The sequence below is a fragment of the Hyperoodon ampullatus genome (assembly GCF_949752795.1).
Source record: "Hyperoodon ampullatus genome assembly, chromosome: 19".
NCBI classification, from domain to species: domain Eukaryota; kingdom Metazoa; phylum Chordata; class Mammalia; order Artiodactyla; family Ziphiidae; genus Hyperoodon; species Hyperoodon ampullatus.
Window position 1 is genome coordinate 7,967,187 of NC_136932.1, and position 25,432 is coordinate 7,992,618.

Consider the following 25,432-nt stretch of genomic DNA (forward strand, 5'->3'; position numbering starts at 1 on the left):
ACTAAGCCTGACACACACACCAGCGGCAGAAACACAGGCCAGGCACCGCAACCTGCGGAACCGTAAGCTGTGGAGACTACAGTGTGGATGGCGCCCCCTGGAGCTGTGCGGGGAGTCTGCTGGGGCGCAAACATCCTCCAAGGCCATGCCCCGTGGCCCAGCCCTCCCCTTTCCTCAGCCCCCAGGCCACCTTCATGTGAGTGGGCACCTGGACCCGGCCACAGAGACCAAAATGGACAATGACCACGGACAGGGAGCCCAGACGCGTCCCCACCATGGGCCACAGAGGGCTGGGAGCTCTCCGGTCAGGCTCCTCATCACAGGGCTCAGCCTCCAGCCCACCCCTGCCTGGGTTGAGCCCGCAGCCCCCTGCCGCCCTGCGGGGAGCTGAGCTGGCCTGTCAGGAGCACATTGGAGAAGTCTGTGGAGAGACTTCGGCAGTGAAAAGCTGTGCATGAGGGAAGGACAGGGAGCCAGCCCCGTTCCGAGGGGGCAGAGAACTGCGCTGCTCCCTGGCTGCGGCAACTGGCTGGTGCTTTGGGTCCTCCAGCCTTCGGGATGGCACCAGGCTGGCACCAGGCCGCCTGGGCTTGCCTAACTGCCAGGGGGCCACGTACCCCCCTGGCCACAGGGAACCAGCCTAAGGCCTGCCCCTAGGCTGCAGTGGCGAGAAGTAGGAGCAGCCCAGGAGTGGGGTCAGGGCGGCCAGTCCAGAGGAGAAAAACTGACGGCGAGAGGGGTGGGGACAGTGTACCTACTGACCACGTGGTCCCAAAGCAGCTTTTCTCTTCTCTGGACTGAGCATTATGGAGGCGACTCCGACACTCCGGGGCACGGCTTGGCCCTCAGCGAGGGACATCTGGTGGCCAATGAACGTCGGGAGTGGGTAGCACCTGGGCACAGAGGTGCCCCACGAACGCCCACCTCCCTGGCAGTGCACGCCTCCTGCGCTGAAGCCAGACTTAGGGCCATGACCCAGGGAGAGCCAGAGTGCCGGGAACGGGAGCTGAGGATCATGGCTGGGGTTCACGGTTGGGAAGGGGACGGATTCAGGGTTCTGGGTCACAACCCAGAGGGCCGAGGTCCAGGAGAACAGGTTCAGTACACCCAGCTGACGGGCACCCACTGGGGCTCCGTGCGCAGCTTCTCCAAGGCGGCCTGGAGTTCACGGAAGGTCCTTTCCAGGTTGCTGTTGACCAGACTGAGGTCGAAGTAATGCCCGTAGCCCCTCTGGATGCGGCTGCTCTCCTCCACTGTCCGTCTCAGGTCCGCCTCCTGCCAGCACAAGGGGACCTCCCGCCCATCAGTATCCCCCTGGCACCCCCAGTGTCAGGGGGACCCACAGCCTGCCCCATCCAGCCCCCTCCCCAAAGCACAAAGTACCAACCATGGCAGGCACAGACCCCCTGGCTGGGGAGGCAGCAGCCCCTCCCTGCATGCCCCAAGGCAGCTCTCATGTAACCGTGGACAGACAGATGGGTGGGGGGAAGGGAGGAAGGAAATAACCTTTAGGAAGTGCCAAGCACTGCACTAAACACTTGGCAACCAGCGTAATCTTCACTACAGCTCTGCAAGCAGGACTAATTATTCTCATTTACAACAGAGGAAACTGACGTACAAAGAGGCCACACAGCCAGCCAATGGCTGAACGGGGTCTGCCTGACTCCAAAGCCAGCGCTCCCTTCAGTCTGAAGGCCCCCTTACCTAGACAGCCTGAAAGGCAATTGCCACGCCTGGTCCTAGGGCCACCCACAAGGGCCCGAGGCAACCCCCTCTCCAGACACAGCCCAAGCTGGACCGGCAAGGGTGGGAAGGGAACTTGAATACTGACTTACATAAGCCGAGGCAGGGGCTCTAGGGCTGACCCAGCTGTGTCCCAGGGGCTCCAGTAGGCCCTGTTTGTGGCCAGAGCAGGCTGCAGCAGTGGGGAGCCCAGACCGGACCTTTCTCCTGGGTCTGAGCAGCTGACCGGGGCCTGAGAGCTGCAGTACCATAAGTGGCCAGCAGAGGGCCCCCTGAGTTCAGAGCTCTGCAAACCCTACACCTGCCGGGGAAGGCTGTTCCAAGGGGTCCCTGGGGGGAGAGGGGTGCCCTGGAGTCCTGCAACACCTGCCTTGAAGCCTCTCCTCCCTGCACTGCCTCCTCCCTGATGCTAACTGGTCCCTCCAGGCAGCCTTCCAGCCTCCGGCCTCCTCCCTCCCTTCGGCCTTACCCCCAGCTGTAAGCAGCCCACCTCTGCCCACAGATCTCCCACCGGCCCTCTGGGCTCCCCTGGAGCCCTGTTCCCACAGAGTGGACCGAGCAGGGGGCCTGGCAGAAGCTCCCGTGCCCCGGGCCAGCTGTGTCCCTGACTCTACACTTCACTGCCTCGCTCAGACCTCCATTCCCACACCTCTAAGTGGGATTTGCAAGTCTTACCTCAGTGGTACCTCAGGCGGGCGCCTCTCCCCTTCCCGACACCACCTTCTTCGCTTCCTCGGCTCTGGCTGGCCCTCCCACACCACCCCAATCAGCCACGAGGCCCCTCCCACCACACCTTAGAGGCCCTCACCGTGAGCTGCTTGGTGGACACCCCACTCTCCAGCGCCGTCCGGTTCATGGCTCGCAGGGTCTCAAAGTCAGGGGCCTCGATGAACACCACATAAGGGACAAACTCAGCTGTTCTCAGGACCTTCACTGCCTGCAGAAGAGGAGGGTCAGGAGTATATCCCCATGTACATCTGGGGTGATGGGGGTGAGAACAGGTACCTGGGAATAGATGAGAATGGGGACCTGGGACTCTGGGACATGAGTCCTGGGGATGAATGGCAAAATAGCTGGCAGGTGGCTAGGGATGGGGTGACTGGGAGTCCAGGAGGCTGAGAAAGAGGTTTTAGGTGGGCTGGGTCCCTAGCAGTAGTTGAGGGGCTATAGGGGGGTACTTGGAAATATATGGGGTAATACTGGGTGGCAAGCAGAGTACCCAGAGAGGTATTGAGCAGGCTGGGAAGGAGCGGGCCAGGCAGTACCTGGGGGTTGACATCCAGCACACACACCCGGCCGGCAGCGACCACGCCCCGGATGGAGTCGATACGTGTGCCATACAGGTTGCCCTCGTATTCACCATGTTCCAGGTATCGCCCAGCACGGATGTCAGCCTCCATCTCCGCACGGGACACAAAGCTGTAGCCCTGGCCTTCCCGTTCTGAGTCCTTGGGCCTCCGGGACGTGTCTAGGGGGAAGGAGGGGCCGAATGGGCACAGGCAGGCCACACCACCTCAGACACACGTGCTCGTGCTCTACCTGCACCAAGCAGCCCTGCTGCCTTCCCGCACACCTTGCCCTCACCCTCACCATTGGCACCCACAGACTCGAGATGTCCATATTGAGGGGACCTTCAGAAGTCACTATTGTAACCCAGTGCTCACAGATGGAGGGCTGAAGCCCAGAGAGGGCAATATGCAGCCCAAAGCCGCACAGCAAGGCCAAGCAGACCTGGGGTCAGCACTCAGGTTCCTGTCTCTGGTTCTGTCACCAGAAGCCCTCTTTTCCACAAGGCCCCACACGGCTCACAGCCCTGTTTCACATGGGTTCCCAGCTGGGCTTTTAGCAAGTGAAACATGAGAGAAGGAAAGGTAAGGCTAGCACCACCCACATGGCCAATGGTTCCTCGCCCTCCCCAGCCTGCAGTTCCCAAGTCCACCCACAGAGGGCGCGCACCACACACCTCACACCCAAAGGTATCACTTAACCTGGGGCCTATGCAGATGCCCATTCAGTGGACTCAGCCTTGGCCCCCAGGGCAGCCCCTGCTCCCTGCCTCCCACCCGGCAGGACCCAGCCCCCACTCACAGGGCACTGTGGTGCCGTAGCGATCCGGATCCCACATGATGAGTTTGTTCTTCAGGCTGCGCCGGCCCACACCCTGAGCCCCAATCAGCACCAGGGTTTTCCGGCGGAAGGGGGGCATGCGGGCCACCTCCTCATAAATGAGCAACTCATGGCGGTCAAACTCTGGACACAGGGAGATGTCACTGCTCATCAGGTGAAGGGGGTGGGGCTGGGCTCTCAGGGAGGCCAAGGATAAGAGGGCTGGGGCCAAGGGCAGGAGGGAAAAACAGGGCAGGGCTTAGGGACAGGACGGGCGGCATCAGCACCAGCAGATGCACAAGTCATCGGTGGGGGAGGGAGGGAGCACTGGAGGAGGACGGGGGACGAGGGCCCTCAACGCCCACCTGCATTCTTGGTGGTCAAATACATCATTCGCTTCTTTTTCTTTCCTGAAATGCTGCCGCACAGGGTCCCTGGCCATAAGGAGATGAGCAAGTGAGGCCAGGCAGGGCCACATCAGGTCCCAGATTAGAGGTCTGGGGGCAGGACTGTACCTGAGGTGGGTGTCAGCTCCAGGTCCCGCTTGACAAAGGCTTTCCGCTTCTCCTCCAGTAGCTGACTGGGGATGAGCCCAGCGCTGCCCCCTTCTACGTGGCACGCCTGAAACGACCGTGGGACAAAGATGTGCCTGAGTAAGCCCTCACCGCCCCCCGACACCCTACCTGGAGAGACAGCACGGGTGCCCAGGGCTCACCTGCCACCAGTTGGCGTCGTCCTGGTTTACAATCTGAAGCAGGTCCCCAGCATTGAAGCGCAGGCCAGCTTCCTTGCAGGGGATAAGGCTGTCTCTGGCTGGGTCATAGTCAAAGTGGCATTTCACAAATACCTGGGCCAGGGATTTGGCAAAGGGTCAAGGGAAGAAGCAGGGGAAGGCTGGAGGGGGCGATGCCCATTCCTGTTGCCACCCTTACCCCGAGGGTGGGGGGTGGGAGTGTCACACAGTTCACCTCCTGCCCCCTCCCCTCACAAAGACGAAAGAGACCCTGGCACTGCCCATCTAAAGGCATGATGCCGCAGGCCTGCCTGCTCCACCTCCCTGGTACCAGCCTCCCTTTGCATCCAGAATAAGAGGACTCAGAAGGATAGGCGATCTGCTCAGGCCTGGGGCCCTGCCCTACCCACCAAGAAGGTGGGATCACCTGGTAAGGAACACGACCCTGGCACCTAATGCAAGATCCCTCCGTCGCCCTACACCCTCCCTCGGAGGAGAGGGCTCTGGCAAAAGGCTAGACAGCCAACAGGAGAGGTGAGCAGAGCGGCGAGACCTCCACAATCCACCAACCTGAAGGCAGCTGTATAGAGCACATGATAGCCCAATTCTGGGCACCCGTGCCTACACGTAGGCACACGGAGGGCTGCACACGATGCAGGAATTCATTTGTGCACTCAGGTACTCCGGGCTTTAGATGCGCGCACATCCCTTACACATGCGCATGAGTGCCCAAGACTAGGGCAAACGCGTGACCGCATTCGCCAGATGCATCTTGCTTTGAGTACACTGGTTGGTGAGGAGGCGCTCCCACCAGGAGGCCTGTGACCCTGGCCGCCGGGAAGCTCAGCCACCCCTTGGGCCTTGTGCTGGGTGAGGGGCTTGGTGGAGGGGCCCACCTGGCGGGGCAGATGGGGCTCCTGGTAGCTGGGCAGGATCTTGAGGATAACGCTGCCGCTGGCGTTGCGCAGGAGCTCCTGCAGCGCGCGGGGGTCGCTGCCCACCGGCTGCCCGTTCACCTCCTTGATGATGTCGCCCACGTGTAGTAGGCCTTGCTGAGCCACCATGCCCCCGTGCAGAATGCGTGCGATCACCAACTCGCCACCCTCCACGCGGAATGTCACACCCTGGGGGACGGAGGGCGGGTATGATGAGGCGCCAACGGCTCCAAGTCAGAATCTTCCGATGGGTCTCTTAAGAGCCCCTCCATTCTACCCTTCCACCTCCACCCTCACAGCGAACTTCTCTGCCACCTTCTGCCCAAATTCTTTACTTACAGGGGCACCAGTGGACTGAAAGTGGGCAGAATGGAGAGAGTCACAATGTCTGCGGTCTCCCGGGTGTGCTGGCGCCCGACCCTGGGCAGAGCTGATCCCGTCTTCATCTTCAGCCCTCTCCTGACCAGACTTGGTCCCCGCCGGTTACTCTCAATCCCCCCTCCCGAGATTCCACCGCTGGCGCTGCCCAGCGTGCTCACCAGATGCTCTCCAGCCGTCTTGCGGATGCCCACCATGCGCACCGCATCAGGAGGCACGGGCTGGTTGATGAAAGTGGGGTCCAGGCCAGGGCTGGGGGGCGGTGTCTCATAGGTCTTTGAGGCCACAGAGTCGTGCGTCTCCAGGAGGGACTGGGGAGGTGGGGGGAAGAGGAGGGACCATGGGGCAGTGCCCCGAGCTCCCTTCCCATCCCAGTTCTAACTTCCTGCCGGCGCCCCCCCGAGCAGCCCGGGAGAGGACCAAACCTGGAAGTGGGGCTCCTGGAGGATGCGGACCAGCTCAGCCGCCGTGCTGCTCTGCTCGGCCAGCTGCGCCAGGTCCCGCAGGATCTCCTGCACCAGCTCCAGGTTGTTGTCCCGCACGGCCTCCAGCTTCGTCTCCTCCAGTCGCTCATGGGCCTGGGGGTGGGGGCGGAACAGGTGAAACTTGACGCTCCCCCAAGAGCCCTGGGGTACCACACAGTGCCCCCCCACCAGCTCCCAGGCATCTTCCCACCCCCAAATGCTGACTCTAGACCCCATCCACAGCACTGCTCCTGGTATCAGTCTCAGAGCCTCATTCACTCAGACACAAGCACACTCACACGTGCACACAGGTGCCTTGCTTTCTCCTTTCTCCCCCAGAACAGTGATTGGGACTCAGTTTAGGGAAGAGAGAATCCCAAGGATAAAATTTCATTTCCATCTCTTGCCACAGAGGACCATTAAAATCATCACACTGTCCCCAGCATCCAGAACCCTATAAGCATGTGAGTTCAAGGACAGCTTCTTCTACCCAACATCATGGTTGGGTGGGGTCTTGGACACCCTGTAGCCCAGATTAAGGAAGCCAGGGAAGTGGAGTAGCTTGCCCAAGGTCACAGGGACTCTAACTTGGGTCTCCAAGCCTTGAGCCCAGTGCTCCAGTGAAGAAGGGGACAAGTATCAGTCCATGGTACCAGGAGAAGGCCCTGCACCTCCTCGGTGCTCTACTGACTGAGCATGGGCTCCATGACACTGAGCATGGGCTCCATGACAAGGTGCTTTGAAAAGGGAAAAGGAAGCCTTTGCCAGTGACGAGCCCAGCGGGGAGAGTTATGTTATGTTAAGTGGGAAGAAAGGAGTCCCATTTCAGGGATATACATGGAGACTTTTTTTTCCCTCTGAATCATCTGAAAGATAGTTGCAGACAAAAAGTACTTCGCCTCAAAGTACTTCGGCATGAATCTCCTAAGAACAAACAGGAGATCTGCTATATAAACTACAGTGCCATTATCACATGCAAGAAATTCAGCACTGACACACTGATATAATATTATCTCATAGTCCATGTCCATGTTCACTATTGTCTCAAAAATATTCTTTACAGCTTTGTTTTTCTGATCTACAATCTAACCAAGATCACATGTTAAATTTGGTTGTCACATTTTTTTATTCTCCTTTGATCTAGAACAGACTCCAATAACTCTTAGTCTTTCAGGGCAATTTTTTTTTTTTTTTTTTTTTTTTTTTTTTTTTTTTTTTTGCGGTACGCGGGCCTCTCACTGTTGTGGCCTCTCCCGTTGCGGAGCACAGGCTCCGGACGCGCAGGCTCAGCGGCCGTGGCTCACGGGTCCAGCCGCTCTGCGGCATGTGGAATCTTCGTGGACCGGGGCACGAACCCGTGTCCCCTGCATCGGCAGGCGGACTCTCAACCACTGCACCACCAGGGAAGCCCTTTCAGGGCATTTTTAAAGAGCCCAGGCCAGTAGTTTGTAGAGTGCCCCAGAACTGGATTTATCTGATTGCTTCCTCACCTTTAGACTCAGGCTAATCATTGCGGCAAGGGTTCTATATAAGTGATCTTGTGGTTTTCCCACACCTTTAGACTGTGTGACTATTCTGTTCCCCAACAATCATTCACTAATGGATTTAGTATCCATTTATGGCCTTTGCCTGAATCAATTATTATTATATACAGGGGTTGCAAAATAGTCATTATCTAATCCCATTATTCCTTCTACATGTCTTAGTTGGCATTCTATTATAACAGCTCTTCCCTTTTCCCTCCCACTCCTCCTCCCTCCCTCCCTCCCTCTCTCTCTCTCTCTCTCTCTCTCTCTCTCTCTCCCCATATCTATGGACTATGGAGTTTTTTACTCACTGTGTTCTAATCCGTCACCATCACTACCTTCATTGTCTCAATTTATCCCACATGTGTCCAGGGGAGCCCCAAGCATCCTTCTGACATGTTCCCATCTGTCCTTGAGCACCTCTTCCTTCCACCATGAGCTCACCTTGTACTTTCCCTACCCTGGTTCTGGAATCGGCAACTCCCCCAAGGAACCCTGATTCCTTTTGGTGGGAAATGGTATTTAGAAACCAAGATCTGGGCACTTAGTGCTCATTGATTCTGGGGTGTCATTACTTCAGTAGACGTTAGTTGATTCTGACAGTTCTAATTAAAACCAAACTCTACAATACTTTCCTTATCTTCTCCCATCCCATATTTGTATCTCCCTTCTCCTTTGGTGAGAACTTTTCCCCAAGAACATTAATATATTTTAATTATTTGTTCTGTCCTTCAATATTCAAACAAGTTTCAGATTTGTTAAACTACTGCTACTACCTATCACAAAACTACTAAGTGGGGCTTCCCTGGTGGCGCAGTGGTTGAGAGTCCACCTGCCGATGCAGGGGACGCGGGTTCATGCCCCGGTCCAGGAGGATCCCACGTGCCATGGAGCGGCAGGGCCCGTGAGCCATGGCCGCTGAGCCTGCACGTCCGGAGCCTGTGCTCCGCAACGGGAGAGGCCGCAACAGTGAGAGGCCCGCGTACCGTAAAAAAAAAAAAAAAACTACTAAGTAAAAATCAAGATTTATCTGCATTCTTTTTGTCCTCAGAATAGTCTAAAAGAACTTACAGCATTAATGGAAATGTTCTATATCTGGGCTGTCTACTGTGGTAGCTTCTAGCCGCACGTGGCTATTGAGAAATGTAACTAGGACAACTAAGGAACACAATTTTTAATCATATATCAGCATTTTAGTTTATTTTAATTTTAACTTAAATATTTAAATAAATACCCACGTGTGGCTAGTGGCTACTATATTAAATAGTACAGCCTTAGTATATATCCCACTTAGGGCATACAGTCAGAATATTGCAAGAAAAATGTTACTTAAATTAATTCCTTTTTCTGTAGGATTATGCTAACAATTTGATAGATGGACAAATTCACTTATCTGCACTTAATTTCAGGGTGTGGTTTTTTCCATTCTTTTTAATTTAATCTTTTTTAATATGTACAACATTCGCATGGTTCAAAATTTTTTAAAGAATTTAATTCTATTTATTTATTTATTTCTGGCTGCGCTGCGTCTTCGTTGCTGTGCGCGGGCTTTCTCTAGTTGTGGAGAGCAGGGTCTACTCTCCACTGCGGTGCGTGGGCTTCCCATTGCGGTGGCTTCTCTTGTTGTGGGGCATGGGCTCTAGGTGCGCGGGCTCACTAGTTGTGGCTCGCGGGCTCTAGAGTGCAGGCTCAGTAGTTGTGGCACACGGGCTTAGGTGCTCCACGGCATGTGGGATCTTCCCGGACCAGGGCTCAAACCCGTGTCCCCTGTACTGGGAGGTGGATTCTTAACCACTGCATCACAAGGGAAGTCCCTCAAATTTTAAATCTATATAAAAAGTAAACTCAAAAAAGTCTCATTTCCATCCTTATCCCTTCTACCCCATTTACACCTACGCTCTAAAGATAATCATCTTCATTAGTTTCTGGTTTATTCTATCTGGGTTTTTTTCCACAAAAATAAATAAATATTTCCCTTTCTTACGTAAAAGGTAACACTATATACATTCTTTGATACCTTGGGGCTTTTGTTTGTTTAATTGGTTTGGTTTGTTGTTTGGTTTTTTAGTTAACAATATGCCCTGGAAATCACTCTATGCCACTCTGTGGAGATCTTCCTTTATTGTTGTTATTTTTCAATCACTACATTTCCCTGATTGTGTGACTGGAGTACCATAATTTATTCAACCAATCTCCATGGGTATTTAGGTTGTTTCTAATATCTTACTATCGCAAATAAAACTGCAGTGAATAGCCTTGGCATAGCTGATCTATATCTGTGGAGAAGATCTTTCATGTAAATTCCTACAAGTCTTGCTGGGTCAAGCAGTAAATACACATGTGGTTTTGTTAGATACTGACAAACTCCCCTCCGTGGGGCTTGTGCCACTTTGCCATCCCACCAGCATCAGATGAGAAACTTTCCTGAAGCCTTGCCACCAGAGTGTGTGATCAAACCTTTGAATGTCTGCCAATCACATGGATGAGAAGCCATCTCTCAGTGGGGTTTGATTTGCATTTTGCTTATTATGAGTGAAACTGAGCAGCTCTTCATATGTTTAAAGGCCATCTGTATATCTTTTTCTGTGAACTGTCTGTTCATGTCTTCTGCCAATTTTTCCATCAGATCTTGTTTCTTTCTTTTTCTCACTTTTTTAAACATTCTCTATATTAGGAAAATAAGCCCTTTATCTGTAATACCTCTTGCAAATATTTACCACCAGTTTGTCATTTGTCGTTTGACTCAGCTTATGTTTTTTTGTCAATGCAAAAAATATATATTTAATGTAGTTAAATTTATTAACATTTTATGCATCTGAATTTTGAGGCACAGTTTTTTAAAAAGGCATTCCTTACACACAGATCTATGTTTCCTTCTAGGATGTGTATGGTTTGTTTCCTCGATCTCTGATCTTCTTGGAAGTTTATTTTCATGTACAGTATGAGGTATGGATCTACTTTGATATCTTTCCAAATGACTATCCAGGTATCCCAATACCATTTAATAAAAATCCATAAGAAAATTATTCCTTAATTTTCTATGTGTGATAATGATAGTGTGAAATATTTTTTAAGAATCTTTATCTTTTATCTATACAAATTGAAATACAGATAAAATTATGTCCGAGATTTCCTTCAAAATAATTCAGGAGAGAGAGGAGGAGGAGGTGGAGGTATGCATAAAACAAGATTGTTCATGAGTTGTTAAATGTTGAAGTAGGATAATGGATGATGGGGGTTCAAGAAACATTTCTGAAAATTTCCGTAATAGAAAGTTGTTCAAGCCCATGAGATGAGGAGATTTTAATAACATCTCATAAGGATACTCTGAGGATTTGGTGAGATGGACACAGTGCCCGGCACACAGCAGGTGCTCAATAAAGGCTCGCTCCTTTCCTGTCTTCTCTTCCCCAAACGGGCCAGGGAAACAGCATCCCACACAGGGAAGCATATTGGCCCCACTGTCGCTAAATCATCCTCTGCTGGGGGAGCAGCATTTCAGCCTGACTCCTACAGTCTGGCTGGGCAGAGGGTTCCCTGCTGGGGAAACAGACAATTGAAGGGGCAAAGGAGTAGTCCTCGGAGCCCCATTATACCTTGATGACCCTCAGAAGCCAGAGGGCAGAGACATGCCCCAGAAGGTTCCACCAAACCCTATGCGATCTTCACTCATTAAGCTCAGCACAGCCCACAGAGCATCCCTGACTCCGTTACCAGTGTCTAGACAATGCTGAGAGCCCAAGGCCCCAGGAAATGTTTCAAGAATAAACAAAGGCACTCAGGCTTGCAACCATCTCACCATGGTGACCCTGGCCAGGCTCCTTCGGGTTAATGGGAGCTAGCTCTGGCCCAGGTTACGTGAGAAGCATAGAGGCTGCCCATTTTAGCTTTAGCATCTTCTGCTCATGGATGAGGAGGACAAGTTTCCCCAGAAGCCCTCACCTAACCAAGCAGGAAGCCAGTGTGTCTCCCATGCCTTTTACCTCCCACCTTTGACTTAATGACCCCTCCCCCTAGGCTGATCCATTCCTCCGCCTATGCCCGCCCCCACCGGATGTCTTACCCACAGATGGAAGATCACAGCTCTCCAAGCTCAACCATCATGGGCCAGAGGAAACTTTAAACATTTAATCATTCAAATACAAAAGAAACACTACCAGCAGGCTAACCCAAACAGCTGATTGACCAATACTGAGAACCCCAACATGTGTCACAATTTGCAACATACTTTTCTGGGACTTTGGGAACTCAGAATTAGATTAATCATATCCTTGGCTCATGATGTAGTCTCATCATTGGTTTGTGCATGGCTTCCTTTTAGTTGGTTGGTATTAAATTAGGTACTTTTGTAATAATACAACAAGGATCTAAGTACCCACCACTTAAACCATAAAGGAGGATCGTGACAATATCCTACATCTAATCACATGCCCCACGCACCCATCCACCCACCTCTCCCACTCAGAAACCACCATCTTGATTCCCTGTGTTCACCATGCCCTGGCTTCTCATGTTACATAGTTTTATTGTATCTATATGTATTCAGTATATTCCTAAAATAAATATTGTTTTTAGTTATTTTAACCTTTAAAAAAAGGGAATTGTGCTATATATGATTCCTGGAGGCCTGATTTTTTTTTTCTGCTTAGTACTAAGTGAAAAATTGTTTCACTTACTATTTTTTTGAAAAGATTTACTCTTATTTTTCATATTAGGTGAACACATATCACTTAATATTAATTTTCATTTAATGTTATTTTGCTAAGATTCATTCTTTTTTCCCATATCACTTTTTTTTTTTTTTTTTTTTTTTTTTGACTGTGCCACCCAGCATGAGGGATCTTAGTTTCCTGACCAGGGATTGAACCTGCGCCCCCTGCAGTGGTAGCGTGCAGTCTTAACCACTGGACCGCCAGGGAAGTCCTAGTTCATTCATCTTAATGGCTGTATTACAGTCCATCGTGTGACTATGCCATATCTGATTCATCTCCTCTCTCCCTGAAAGGCATCTGGGTCATTTCAGGTTTTTGCCATTCCAAACAGTACTACTATGAGCATTCCAGTCTATGTCTGCTGGTGCACATGTGAGTTTCTCCCAGGAGCAGAATTGCTGGGCCAGGGGGTATATACATGTTTGATGGTAAAATAACACATTTGACAGACATTCCACTTAAATGTCACAATGACCCTGAGAGATTAATAGTATCAAGGCCGTTTTCCCAATAAAGTATCCGAGGCTCTAATGGGTAAAATGAATTCCTTTTCACAGCTCATGGGTGTACAGCAGGCACTCCTGTCAAAGCTTCTGAGCGTCCCCACAGCTGTGATGTCACTATCTGGGCGCCTGTTTTTAGAAAGTGTGCTCCTGTACAACACACACTACAGTATTAGAGGCACAAGGCCCCACAGCCAGGAGAGTGGTTTTGAATTTCTGCGGTGACTATTTGCTTAATTCAGCTCTGAAAAAATCACCCTCAGCACAGCAGGGGCTCAAGCTCCTTATAGACCAGAAACTTGGGCCAGGTTCACACTCGGCTAATGGTAGAGCCGGCCCTTAAACCCAGATCTGCCAGCTCCCGATGCAGAGCCGGATGTAAACTGCAGATGCAGAAATGCCACACAGCCTTTCTTTGAAAATCTTCTTCCCTCTGCCTTCCCACTCCAACCTCTCTGATCAGGAGACAGAATTCTCACTTGAAGCCCAGACTCATACTTAAGTAGTTCAAAATCTGAAAGTAGTCCAGAGTGTGGTGAGCCAGAAAGTAAAGGGACTCTTCAACCTGGATTTGGCCATGTGATCTGCTTTGGACAATGGGACAATAGCAAATGTGATGCAAAACAAGAGGCTTGGAAAGTGCCTGGGATTGGGGGCTGGTCTTCCACTGCTGCTGAGACCACCATGTGAAGCAACCTGGGCCACCCTCCTAGAGGATGAGAGACCACACCATCCTAAACATTGCAGTCTTCCCAGCTGAGACACCAGACATGTGACTGAGGCTATCCTAGACTACCCCATCCCAACTGAGCAAGCTCAGACCAGAAAAACCACCCAACCAATCCACAAAATCATGAGACATAAATCAAAGTTGTTTCAAGCCACTGTGCTGTGGGGTGGTTTGTCACAGCAAAAGCTAACTGATGCGCTGGGCTCCCCACCACTGTAGCCTCTGTTTGTCATGTCCCCCAGTCAGAGTCTCCATCTTAGTGACCCTCCTGGCCCCTCATTCTTGTAATGCCCTGCCTTGCTTTGCCAGCTCTCTCACCTCCCCCTTGCCACAGGACTGGAGTCTTCCCTATGAACTCTAGTCCAATGGCCAAGACTGCATTATAACAACTCTTTATGGTTTAAAAATGCCTCCACATCCATGACCTCCCCCTATCCCGACCACAACTCTGAGAGGTAAGCATCGTTATCCCCGTTTCTCAGAAGAAATGACTGAAGCTCAGAGAGGTTCTCAGACCTACCAAAGTCACACAGCTAGCCAGTGAATCTTCTGACTCCAAACCCTGTGCTTTTTCTTCTTCATCTCATGTGGATTAGTTCACAGGCCTCCCAGTGGGCAGATGTCCCCACTGGTAACAGTTTACCTAAATTTCTGAATGGCACCTGCCTTTGATTTCTCGCCATGGCCTTGTCCATTGTTGGAACACCTGTTACTGGGTCCATGTCAGAGCTCCCAGATGTCACCCACCTGCCAGGGCTGCCACCTGCTGTCTGTAGCCAACCCTCTGGATCTGTGATCTGCCTGCCAAATTTGACTTCCTTCAGAACCTGTAACTCTCTGGGTTTGTCCTCTCAGGGACCTGCTCTTCCCTGGTCCCAGATCTACCCAGTGTAGCCCCTCCCACATCATCTGCCACATCTCTGGAGAGGAGAGTCATCAGGGTAAGGGAAGGAGGCGAATAGCTACCACAGGGGGTTCCAACTGGACTCCGCTCCTGTGGGTTTCTGGGCCACCAAGCTTTTGCAGCTGGACCTTTGATCAGAGTACTTTGTCTGATAGGTTCGAAATTGATCTGTGTATATATAATCATTAAAATAGGTGAGAAAGAGTAAGAAGTAGGTCCTGTTGTCCAAAGCAAGTCACACAGTCAAGCCCAGACTGAAGAGTAGAAACTCTCCCTTTTGATGAGAGGACTGGCAAAGTTGCATTGTAAAGGGTCACGCATAAAGGGATCGGAAAGACCTTTACTGAGCTCAGATGGGCCTTTATGGAGATTCACCTCCTGTTTGTTTCACAGCTAGATGGAGAGAAGTCACTGGGTTCCCTTAGCCCCTGAGCCTCTTACGGGGGTCTCAGCATTGAAGACATGTCCACACTACCTTCTGTTGTGTTAATGCACAACTGGAACCATTCTAGGAATTTCTTGGGAGGAAATGCTGGCCGGCTTACCCCAAGAACACTTCTGGAGAAGGGAGTTTACTTACGGTCTGACACAGCACATTGGTAATTTCTCAATCAGGCAGGGGTCCCAGGACTGGGACATTGCAGGGCTCAGTGAGAAAATGACAGACTCAGCCTCCCTCAGGAGAAGAATAAACTTTCTGACAGTTCATTGCCACAGCCCTAGCTCTGTGCCTGGGACTCGGTGAGCACGCCATAGATATTTGTTGAATAGAGGACGGATGACAATGACTAAGTGAAAGACAGAGCCATCCAGCCAGCAATCCCATTTTTGGAGAGCTGTCAAATGGGTTCCACGAGGCCATCAGAGAGGAATGCTATGGGGGTGGGGGGGTCACACCTTGGAGGGTGCTGGCTACAGGATCTTCTAACCCAGAGGTTCTGCATCCCGAGAGCCCCTCCTTACTTCACTGGCTGTCCCGCTTTAGAAGCAATAGCTAGAGTGACTCAGAGATGATGTGGTTTAATAAATCCAACTGTGAAGTCAGCTTTGGAAGGTTACAGATGTTGAGGTTCAAATGTGCATACTCAGCAACTCCACTGCCAAGTGTCCACCCTAGAGAAACTCTCACCCACGTGCAGAAGCAGATGGATATGAGGATGTTCACGGCAACTCTGTGCTTTACAGAGGCAAGTCGGCAACAGTGTGCCTGTCTCTCGGTAGGGGAACCAGGAAATGAACACACTGGGCTCTATTCACCTATTGCAATACCACACAACAGTTCAAATGAATCTATATCTCTACGCATGTCCATAACTATATTACTATATGAACTAGAAATCTCAAAAACCACAGCTGCTTACGCTATCGTTCCATTACGCAAAGCTTAAAACCACATATAACAGGGGCACCTTGTTTACACCTAAATACATGTGTAGGCAAGACAGGCACACATTCAGGGGAACGGCATCATCGACTCAAGCAGGGGTCACCTGTGGGTAGGGGAAGCAGTGGAAATGAGGAAAAGGGGAGAGGCATTCACTGGATCACGCTTTTATTTCTTAAAAAGAAAGAGCAAGAACTAAAGCAAACATGGCCGGCATTCACATCCTGGAGGTGGGTCCTCAGAGGTCTGTTATGTGCTTTTTCTACACACTCTCTTGTATTCACTCATTCAATAAATATTCAGTGAGCACCTACTATGTGCCGGGCACTGTTCCAGGCTCTGGGGATACAGCAGCAAATCAAGCAGACATCCCTGTCCTCAAGGAGCTCGTAATCTCTCTGTATGAAACATGCATAATTCCTTGTTTTGATTTTTAACACATGAATCCAATCCTTGACCACCGAATGAGAAGCAACTTGCCTTTCTCCAGTCCCCTACAATCTGCTCAGTTTTCTCTTCCCCAGAACCTCCCACTAGCGACCCTCTCACCCTCTCATCTTCCATCGTTAACGACTGCCCTTGGTCTTCAGCCATTCCACAGATGATAACATACCAAGCTGTGTCCCCGGGACACAGCATCCCCTGTAGCAAGGGGGCCTGGTCCCCTTCCACGCCCCATGTCAGGGCCGACCACAGCTGTCCTGTGACAGAGTCCCCACCCTCACCCTGTGGAAGACCCATCACCTGATTGTACCGCCCTCCCCCTCCCCGCCATCACTGTCATTGCCAACTTCCTGGTTACGCTCACCACCATTCACTGGAGACCCTGGGACTGCCTCCAGTCTCCTCCCCCACCAACACCTGTGTAGACACCCCATCCCACAAGCCCTCCATTCCTAGATGACTCTTTTTTTAAAAAATATTTATTTATTTATTTGGCTGCTCCGGGTCTTAGTTGCGGCATGCTGGACCTTTAGTTGAGGCCTGCAGGCTCTTAGTTGCGGCATGCAGGATCTAGTTCCCTCACCAGGGATCAAACCCAGGCCCCCTGCATTGGGAGCACAGAGTCTTAGCCACTGGACCACCAGGGAAGTCCCAATTCCTAGACTTCTTTAACATTGATGACCTTCCCGTCCACTGCAGCCACATCCTAGGTTGTCATGTCACCCCCAGAACTGTCCTCGTTGGAAATCTTTCACTTCCCAACCCTCTCTCTGACCTCGGCCTTCGTTTCTTCCCGCTATACACTCTATCCCCAAATCCGGAGAGCCCCCAGGCCTTCACCTCCGTTTTCTCCCTGCCCCTCTGTCTGCTCCTGGCCACTCTCCCCTCCCCTCCAACCTCGGCCCCAGAGGTGATGCTCTGGACCATTCTCACCTCTCCCTGCATCTCAGCCTCCCACAGCCCCCATCCAGCACAAGCCCTGGACCAAAGCCACCCTCTGTGTCTCTGGCCTGAGTCACCCCCACCCTGGGATTGACAGTCTGGAGCCCTGTCGATCCTGCTCCCTGGCTTTGGTGGGTTCCCTCTCTCCCCTTCAGTTATTAATTAGTTGAACCTTCACTTCCAAATCCCCCCCTCCGCCCCGCTCCACTCAACCCCTGATCCCTGATGGCCAGCAGAAGACTGGCCGCCTCCCCTGAGAAATCTGAGCCATTAGCATGATTCCCTGCAACTCCCAGCCTTGGGAGTCCTCCTCATCCTCCACAGCGAAGGATCGCCCCCTCCCCAGTCTATCCTTGCTTCTTATCTCACGTGAAGGCAGCACCAGCCTCACACTTTCCCTGTGCAGAATCCCAGGTGCGTGGCTACCCGCACCCCTCACCTTCCACACCCAAATATCAAGTACTGCCAATTTACTTCCTGAATATTTCTTTCATCCTCCTCTCCCTCAAGCCCTGTTACCACAGGTCTAGTTCAGGGCCACCCCCGACGCTGGTCTCTCCAACTCCAGCCATGACCCTCCAACCATCCTCCCTGTGGCTGCCAGAGCGATGCTCCTAAAACACCTGTGTGCTTATCATCACACCCATGCTTAAAACCCACAAAAGGCTCCAAGTTGCTCACAGGACATCACAGGACGATGCCCAAGCCCCAGGCATAGCCCCCAGGGCCCTTCACCAGCTGCCAACAGCTGCCAACATCTCCACAGCTCACATTCCCTGTCTCACACCTAAAGCTCCAGCCTCACGCTGACACTTGCAGCTCCTGTACACTTCTGGCTCTTTCTCACCTCTGTTTCTGCTCAAGCAACGTTCCATGGCATGGAATGCCCTGCCCCTTCTCCTCATACTTCAAGACTCAGCACAAATGGCCCTTCCTCCAGGAAGTCTTCCCTACCCACCCTGGGCTGGGTCAGGCATCTGTCCTTTACACTCCCCAAACGCCTAGCGCATCAGCCTCTATCACTGCTGTTACCAAAGCACTTTATAACTTTCTGTTTTAGTGAGTCTCTCCCCCACCTGATATGTGGCAGGTGACCTTAGATAGATGTCCGCACAAAATGCCCAAAGACAGAAAGCTAAGCAGGATGAACTCTGGAGATTCCAAAGCACAGGCATGCTCACCCCCAACCAATCATACTCTCTACAAGTTGGCAGTCACCAAACACCCATCCACGTGGGCACATCTACACACTCACCAGTCAGGCATGGGGGCAGCCTCCCTACCTGCAGTGTCTCAGATTCATCACCTGGGCATGGATGTCCATGCCTACCCCACTCTGGGGGTCTCCGGTGCCACGTGCCCCATTCCCAGCACCCCTGTGGCTAACATCCCCCCACACACTATGCCTCCCCAGGCACAGTGAGCTTGTGCCAGCCTCCCTGGAGCACTCTACCTTGGCCAGGGATCTCACTATAGGACTTTCCATAATGCCTCGAAGGAAGATCAGGTCCAGTTCGGCTGCCCCTGTGGCATTGGGGAGGGATCCCAGGTTGTCCAGGACTTGCTGCATGGCTGGAGGGAAGGAGCAGGCAGTGAGACACGCAAGTGCCAGCTGAGCACAGGGGACCCAAACACACCACAGAAACCCTGCCCTTCTGACCCCACATCCCACAGAAGACAGCCCCTCCCCGGCAGCACATACTTCCCTGCCTGGCACTCCTGGTACTCCTTGAATGCCTGGGGCAGGGGCCCTAAGAGGGGAGGGGCAGTTTCCTTGGCCTGTTCTCTAGGCCCTAGGTAATGTTAGCCTGGGCAAGTGGAAGGCTCTAGGCACCAGGAAGTGGACTCTGAGGTGGGGGGAGGGGAGAAAAGAAAGCAGGTGTCAGGTTCCGGGTTCTGCCCTAAACCAGAGAACCACATCATTCAACCTCTGGCTGGGCTGAAGCCACAGGACTCAGCCACCTGCACCTGGCGGGCTCAGGGATGAGAGAAACGGTGCTTGGAGCACGTCCCTGAGTGCAAGTCAAGCAGGCAGCCATGCAGGAGGTCAGGGCCTACCCAGTATCCAGTACCAGCTGCACCACTAATTCAGAGTGATTTTGCACTAGTCACTGTCCCTCACAGGCCGCCTCAGTCTTTCCTTCCTGTAAAATGGGTGGATTAAACTGGTTGGTATCTACAGGCCCTTCAGCTTTGAAAGACAATGACCCAGAAGTTAATACAGATCATAGGAAGCCAAGGCTGAGGCCCAGAACACTGGTAGGAGCTGGGGAAACAGGCACCCTGGGGCTTGGGATGGTTGTGGACACCCAAGGGCAGAGGGCAGACCAAGTCATCCCAGGGATCAGCAAACCCTCAACCTGGGATGGGACATAAGCAAGGGCATGAGAACACCTGAAGCTGGGCCACTGCTGAGGTCTGAGGTGGGGGCTGTCTTCCCTCACCAGCAGAGATGGGAGCTCCTGGCTGTGGCAGGTTCTGGGGGAAGGAAGGGAGAAGCAGAGTGTGCCCAGCTGGGGGCAGAGATGGGCAGGGGGTATCATTACTCTGCCACCCTGCTACCCACGCCTACGTCTGCATAACAGCACCCAAACCGGGGAGGAGGAGGAGCGGTGGGTACAGTCCCTGGCAACCCTCACTGCTCTCGGCAGTGCCCCCTCCTCCAGGACGGAATGGGGGTGGGGAGCAGGAGGCTTTGAGACTGGAGCTGGCAGCTGCTGTCCAGGGACTCCTGGCCTCCCAACCTCTTCCCCCTCATCCTTCCCTCCTTCTCCAGAAAAGACACCCACGCCTGCCCTCCAGACCCCTTCTGCTCAGGCCTGGGCTTGGCATTGGTCAGACACCTGCAAGGCCCTTAGTGGGCTCAGAAAGAGGCCAGGGCAGGGACCCTTCCCTCTCTGCCAGGATATCCTGGGACCCTCCCTCTCCAGTCATCCTCACACACAGATTCCCCAGCCTGCCAGCCATCGGGAGGACTGAGCCAGGGTAGTTGGTGCCCTCAGCCAGGCCAGCGCTCCCGGAGGGCCGCGCCCCCAGACCCTTAGGCTCCCAGAGAGCCCGCTCCTAGGGACCCTCTCCAGATGCCCCGAAGCCCGCAGGACCAGCCCCCAGCCTCGCCACCCCGCCTTTCCCTACCTTCCCTCCGGAGCTCGGCTTCCTCAGAGGAGCCCAGGGATGTACCCTCCAAGGAGGCCCCGCAGCCCGGGCTGCCGGCCATGGCTGCCCCCCACCCGGCCCAGGGCTCCCTGAGTAGTCTCCACGCCGCCGCCGCCTTCCCAGCCAGAGGCTGGCAGCGCTGGAGGAGGCGGGACTCAGGGAGCGCCCGCTGCAGGGTCAGCCAATAACAAAGCTCAGCTGTCTGACCGCCTTGCTGATTGGCCAAAGCCCCGACTGTAACAGAGAGGCGGGGAAGGGCCGGTGGGAGTGTCCTCGTCCCACGGGTGGCAGGATCCCCCCGTTTTAGTACCTACCATTAAAAGGGAAGGAGGCGGCTGAGAGAAGGTTTGCAGGGGGAAGGGGTTAAGCGTGCAGCCCCTTCAGGACGGGAGCGGTGCTCAGAGACCCTCCCCTCCCAGCCCAGCCGTGAGAAACCCAAGGTGGGTGGGGACTTGGCCCCCATCTTGTTCCCGCCCCCCCTCCTGCAAGTCCCTCCTCTTTTACACCCCATGCCACCTCCTCTTGAGCCCTCCGACCTCCCCTCTCAGTCCCCTCTCCAAGCCCAGTTTCCTTTACAATGACCCCCTCCGGATCTAAGGAAGCCACCAAGAACGACTCTCGGTACTCCGCCAGGAGGCTGTGGCACCACTTTGGCATGGGACAAATACCGCAAGCCCCAAATGCCTCCCCCAGCTGCTAGCCATGAAGCGGTGAGGCGGAGAAGAAGGAGGGAAAGGGGTGACACCACTGTGGGCAGGGAAGGGCGCCCCAAGCCCTCTGACCCCACATCTCAGCAGCAGCTTCTCCCTCCCCATCTCCCAGTTGCGCTCCCCCTTGCTTAAGGGGGTGATGCCCGTGGGCAAGTCAGGCATCTTGGGATTGGGGAAAGGAAAAGGTGAGGGAGCATTCACGCTGCAGAGACCAGGGGGTCCGGGGGGGAGGGGGTGGGGGGGATTTGAAAGTTACCCCAGCCCAGAGCCACCATTCATTCCTCTGAGACCCTGTACCCATGAAGCCACCACTAGGCGCTGCTGCTGCCACCAGACTGCCATTCCCTGAGGAGTGACACCAGGTCACAGCACACCCCTGGTTGCCATGGCAGCAAGCAGGATTACACACTAGGACACTAACCCAGAGATTTAAAGGGACAGCTCCAACTGAAAGCCCCACATCCCAGCCTTGATTCAAAGAAAGGAGGGAACCAGCTGAAGGGGGAAGAGAGGGCAGAGCTGATGGACTGGAGTCCAGGGGTAAGCCGTCTGAACTCTCAGCCCATGCCAACACCCACGTATCTCCAACCCTCAGGAAAAGGACTGCTCCACCTTACTAGAAATAGAGTTGGGGTCTCTCTGCAAGAGGAATACACCCACACCATCTCCCTCTCTCCACAACGACAGTGGCCATATTGACACGTAGGTAAGGGTAGAAGGACCCTGCTAGCTTCACGCTCTGCAGAGCCCAAGGCAAGGACCTCTGGGGGAAGGCAGAGGAGATGGGGAGGGTGAACCTGACCTTAGAGGCAGGGGCGCAGCTGTCTATCAGGCCCATGGGAAGTGTAAAGAACACCAAATGAGAAGGGCCAGAACCCACCATTAAATTTTTGAGGCCAGGAGCCAAGTCCAGCCCCAGGGCAGGCGCAGAGAGCCACCTGAGGGAAAGACAAGACTCCTGTGCTTTGAGTCTCCCATCACCTCTTTACAGAGGAGGAAACACAGGCTCCAAGAGGTTAAGCAGCTTGCTCCTATCCTTCTTCCTTTGAATGTGGAAAGGCAAAGCAGCCCATGGCACAACACCCAAGGGAGCAGGTGCCCCAGGAGTCCTCAGAGGAAGCAGGCCCTCACACCCCCCCCACCCTGGGCTCCAATCCCTGCCCTGTCCCCCACCCCACCAGGGCCTATCAAGAGGCCTGCGGCAGGGAAACTAAATTGCTGGGCCTTCCCCTCCCTCTACACCCCTGCCAGGCACTATTAATGGGTTTACTGGACAGTCCCAGATTGAGAGGCCTTTAATCACAGGCTCAGGGATGGGCTTAATTAACCCCTAAGCAGCTTACAGAGGGGCCCAGGCAGGCTGGAGCAGCAGGGGGAGGCACTGAGCCCTCCAAGACTGCAGAAGTTGGGGGACATTGGTAGAGTCCCCCCACTGCATGGAGAACAGGCCTTTCCTGGGGGACAAGGGTGTCACAGTTTAGGCTCTGGCCCACTCACAGCAGCCTTCACTTTCCTAGTTCAGTTTGTCAGAGGAGAGGAACAGGAGACTCAATCTAACCAAACTGGGGGGCCTAGAACATCTTGCAGAGGCAGCAGCAGAGCCTAAAGAGAGGGAAGGGGCTACATGGGTAGGAGGCATGAAGGCAGGGGAAACTTCAGAGAAATCAGAGCAATACAAGAGCAGTTTACAATTGTTAGGGCCCTTAGAAAGCCTCTAGCACAGGGCACTCCACCTGGTGGGTCTCTGAATGCACTTAAGGGGGCGTCCCTGAACCCCTGGATTAGAATGCAGATTTTGTGCATAGAAGACTTTGTCTATGATGAGGACCCTCGGCTTTCATCAGATTCTCAATGGGATTCAGGACCAATACAAGTTAAAAACACTGATCTTGTCTCATCACTTCATCTTCCAGATGGGGAAACCTAGGTCCTAAAAGGGAGGTGATTGACTCAGGGTCACAGGTTAATGAGGTAACAACTCAGCAGCACAGCATAATAATTGTGAATATTCTTAATGGTAACGGTGCTTTCTCTGTCATAGCCTTTACACCTCTTTACAGAAGAAGAGACGCAGGCTCCAAGAATTTAAGCAGCTTGTTCCTGACGCTTCCTAGCTTGTCTGGGTTGACCCACACCCTTGCCCTAAAACCTCCTATAGAACTAAGTCAAGGCTTCCTGACCTGGCATTCTCCACGCACAGCTTCCTGTGCCCCAGCACACACACACTCCCATCTTAGCACGTGACAGTCCACTCTACCCATCTGGTGGGCACTGCACCATGGACTTCTCCAGAGCATGCATTCCCCTGGCCTCCATGGAGGTGAGTTGTGCTGTGTCTCCAGCCCCACCCTGGGGCAGGTGCAGCAGGGTGATAGAAGTTGCCGCAGAAATGGCTGAGCAGCTGGGTGGAGCAGCTGCGGCAGCGGGCAGTTTGTTCTTACAGGGAGCTGTGGGAGTGCCTGGCTGCTGCTCCCCACCCTGCCTGGCACCCTCCGAACCACTGATATAAACTGACATCCCCACTCCCTTCTTACCAGACTCAGAGTTGGTGGCGGCAACTGGCATGGTGAAATCAGCAAGGGCTCTGAAATGGCTCTCCTGGAGGAGGGGAGAGAGGAGGTTGAGAAGGCACGAGGGCAAAGCAAGGGAAGGAATTAGGAAGGGCCTCGCCCTCAGGATCACCCAATGAGGTAGGGGAGACGGCATTGCTCTGACACTAAATGATCCCACAGTCCTGGGAGGCAGGAAGAGCAGATATTACATGCCCATTTCTCCAAGGAGGAGAAGACAGAGGATCAGAGAGGTTAGTTGATTTGCCCAAGGTCACAAAGCTAATAAAGAGAGCTACAATGAAAACCCAGGGTTTATGACTCAAAAAAAAATTGTTTCTGCCTACCATCTGTCTCTTTTTTTGAGAGAGAGAGAGAGAGAAAGGGTGGGGAAAAGTCCAGTTTGAGGCAAAAGCAGGAAAGATGGGTGTTCCCTGACTTTAAGCTCCATGGGTCAAGAACCACATCAGTTTTATTTTGCCTCTGGATCCCAGACCTAGCGCAGTGTAAATGCTCCACAAACGTTTGTCCATCTGTCTGACAGAAATGATGTCATACATCCCCAAGGCCTCTTTCTCCCCATGCCCCTTCTTAGCCGGAGCTGGGACAAGGAGAGCAGGGGTTCTGGGCAGAACCAGCCATGGAGTTTACAGACCCAGTTCCCATCCCAGGTCCTCCCCAAGCTGGGGTTGGATCCCCCATTCTCCAGGGGAGGGTGCAGGTGGGTAACCCACCATTCTTCCTCACTTTGCCTTCCTGGGCCTGTGCTGCTGGAGAAAACCCTAATTCCTGGTTGCCTTGACAACAGGAGGCGGTGGCTCACAGCAGGGGTGGGGGAGTGCAGGGAAGCAGCTGGCAGTGCCCACTTTAGGACTGAATGCTACTGGGCCCTGGGGGTGGGGGAGCCACAACTTCACCTCCCCCACCAAAAGGTCCCTAGAGGGACCACTACCTGATTTTAATAAAATCTTCTCTCCTCCTATCACCTTCCCAGGCCTGAGCTGGTCATCTGAGCTCAAGTAGCAGAAATTACAAAAGTGGAAGGATGGCTCCCCTTCCTCCTGGCTCTGCCCCTGAGAACAAGGAAGAAAGGAGCTTTCAGGGAGAGGAAGGCACCCCCTGTCAGGCTAGCACCCAGGCTGGGAGCAATGCCCAGGATCCACTGTACCAGCTAGTGCTCCGGGCGCCAAACCCTGCTGTCTATTCCTAGACAGTATCGAGGAGGGCTCCCTTCCTGCCCCCTCCCAGGTCCCAGGGACCTGGAACCTGCAGCCCTCTCCTGGCTGGCGCTAGTCTCCCTGACGGTTGCTGGCAAAGAGAACTCCAGACATCCTCCTTCCCCAGAGGGTGGAAGGTGGGAAGAGGCAAGGAGGATCCTGTCCCCAGAAGTCTTGCCTAGCCTGCCTGGGTTTTGCCTCTGGGGAGTCGGTTCCCACGGCATCGGCTAGCTCTGCCCTACCCCCACCCAAGCCTCCGAGAGGGCGGGGCCCGGCTGTGCCCACAGGAGAACAGC

At 53.4% G+C, this 25,432-nt stretch overlaps 1 protein-coding gene across 2 annotated transcripts; it reads right to left on the minus strand.

The window, feature by feature from the left end:
* Positions 1-1,098: 1,098 nt before the first annotated feature.
* On the minus strand, positions 1,099-24,076 carry MPP2 (MAGUK p55 scaffold protein 2; the record flags this gene model as incomplete). 2 transcript variants are annotated; one of them, XM_079725717.1, is made up of 12 exons in its annotated part: positions 1,099-1,275; positions 2,552-2,680; positions 3,009-3,211; positions 3,832-3,993; positions 4,215-4,283; positions 4,365-4,470; positions 4,565-4,696; positions 5,479-5,706; positions 6,057-6,206; positions 6,321-6,473; positions 18,958-19,076; positions 23,905-24,076. In XM_079725717.1, 12 exons carry the CDS (start codon positions 24,074-24,076, stop codon positions 1,099-1,101), a joined length of 1,800 nt encoding a protein of 599 aa, XP_079581843.1. The 2 variants fall into 2 exon arrangements, with proteins under 2 accessions (XP_079581843.1, XP_079581844.1); XM_079725718.1 differs by lacking the exon at positions 23,905-24,076 and adding an exon at positions 20,640-20,721.
* Between the last annotated feature and the right edge of the window lie 1,356 nt (positions 24,077-25,432).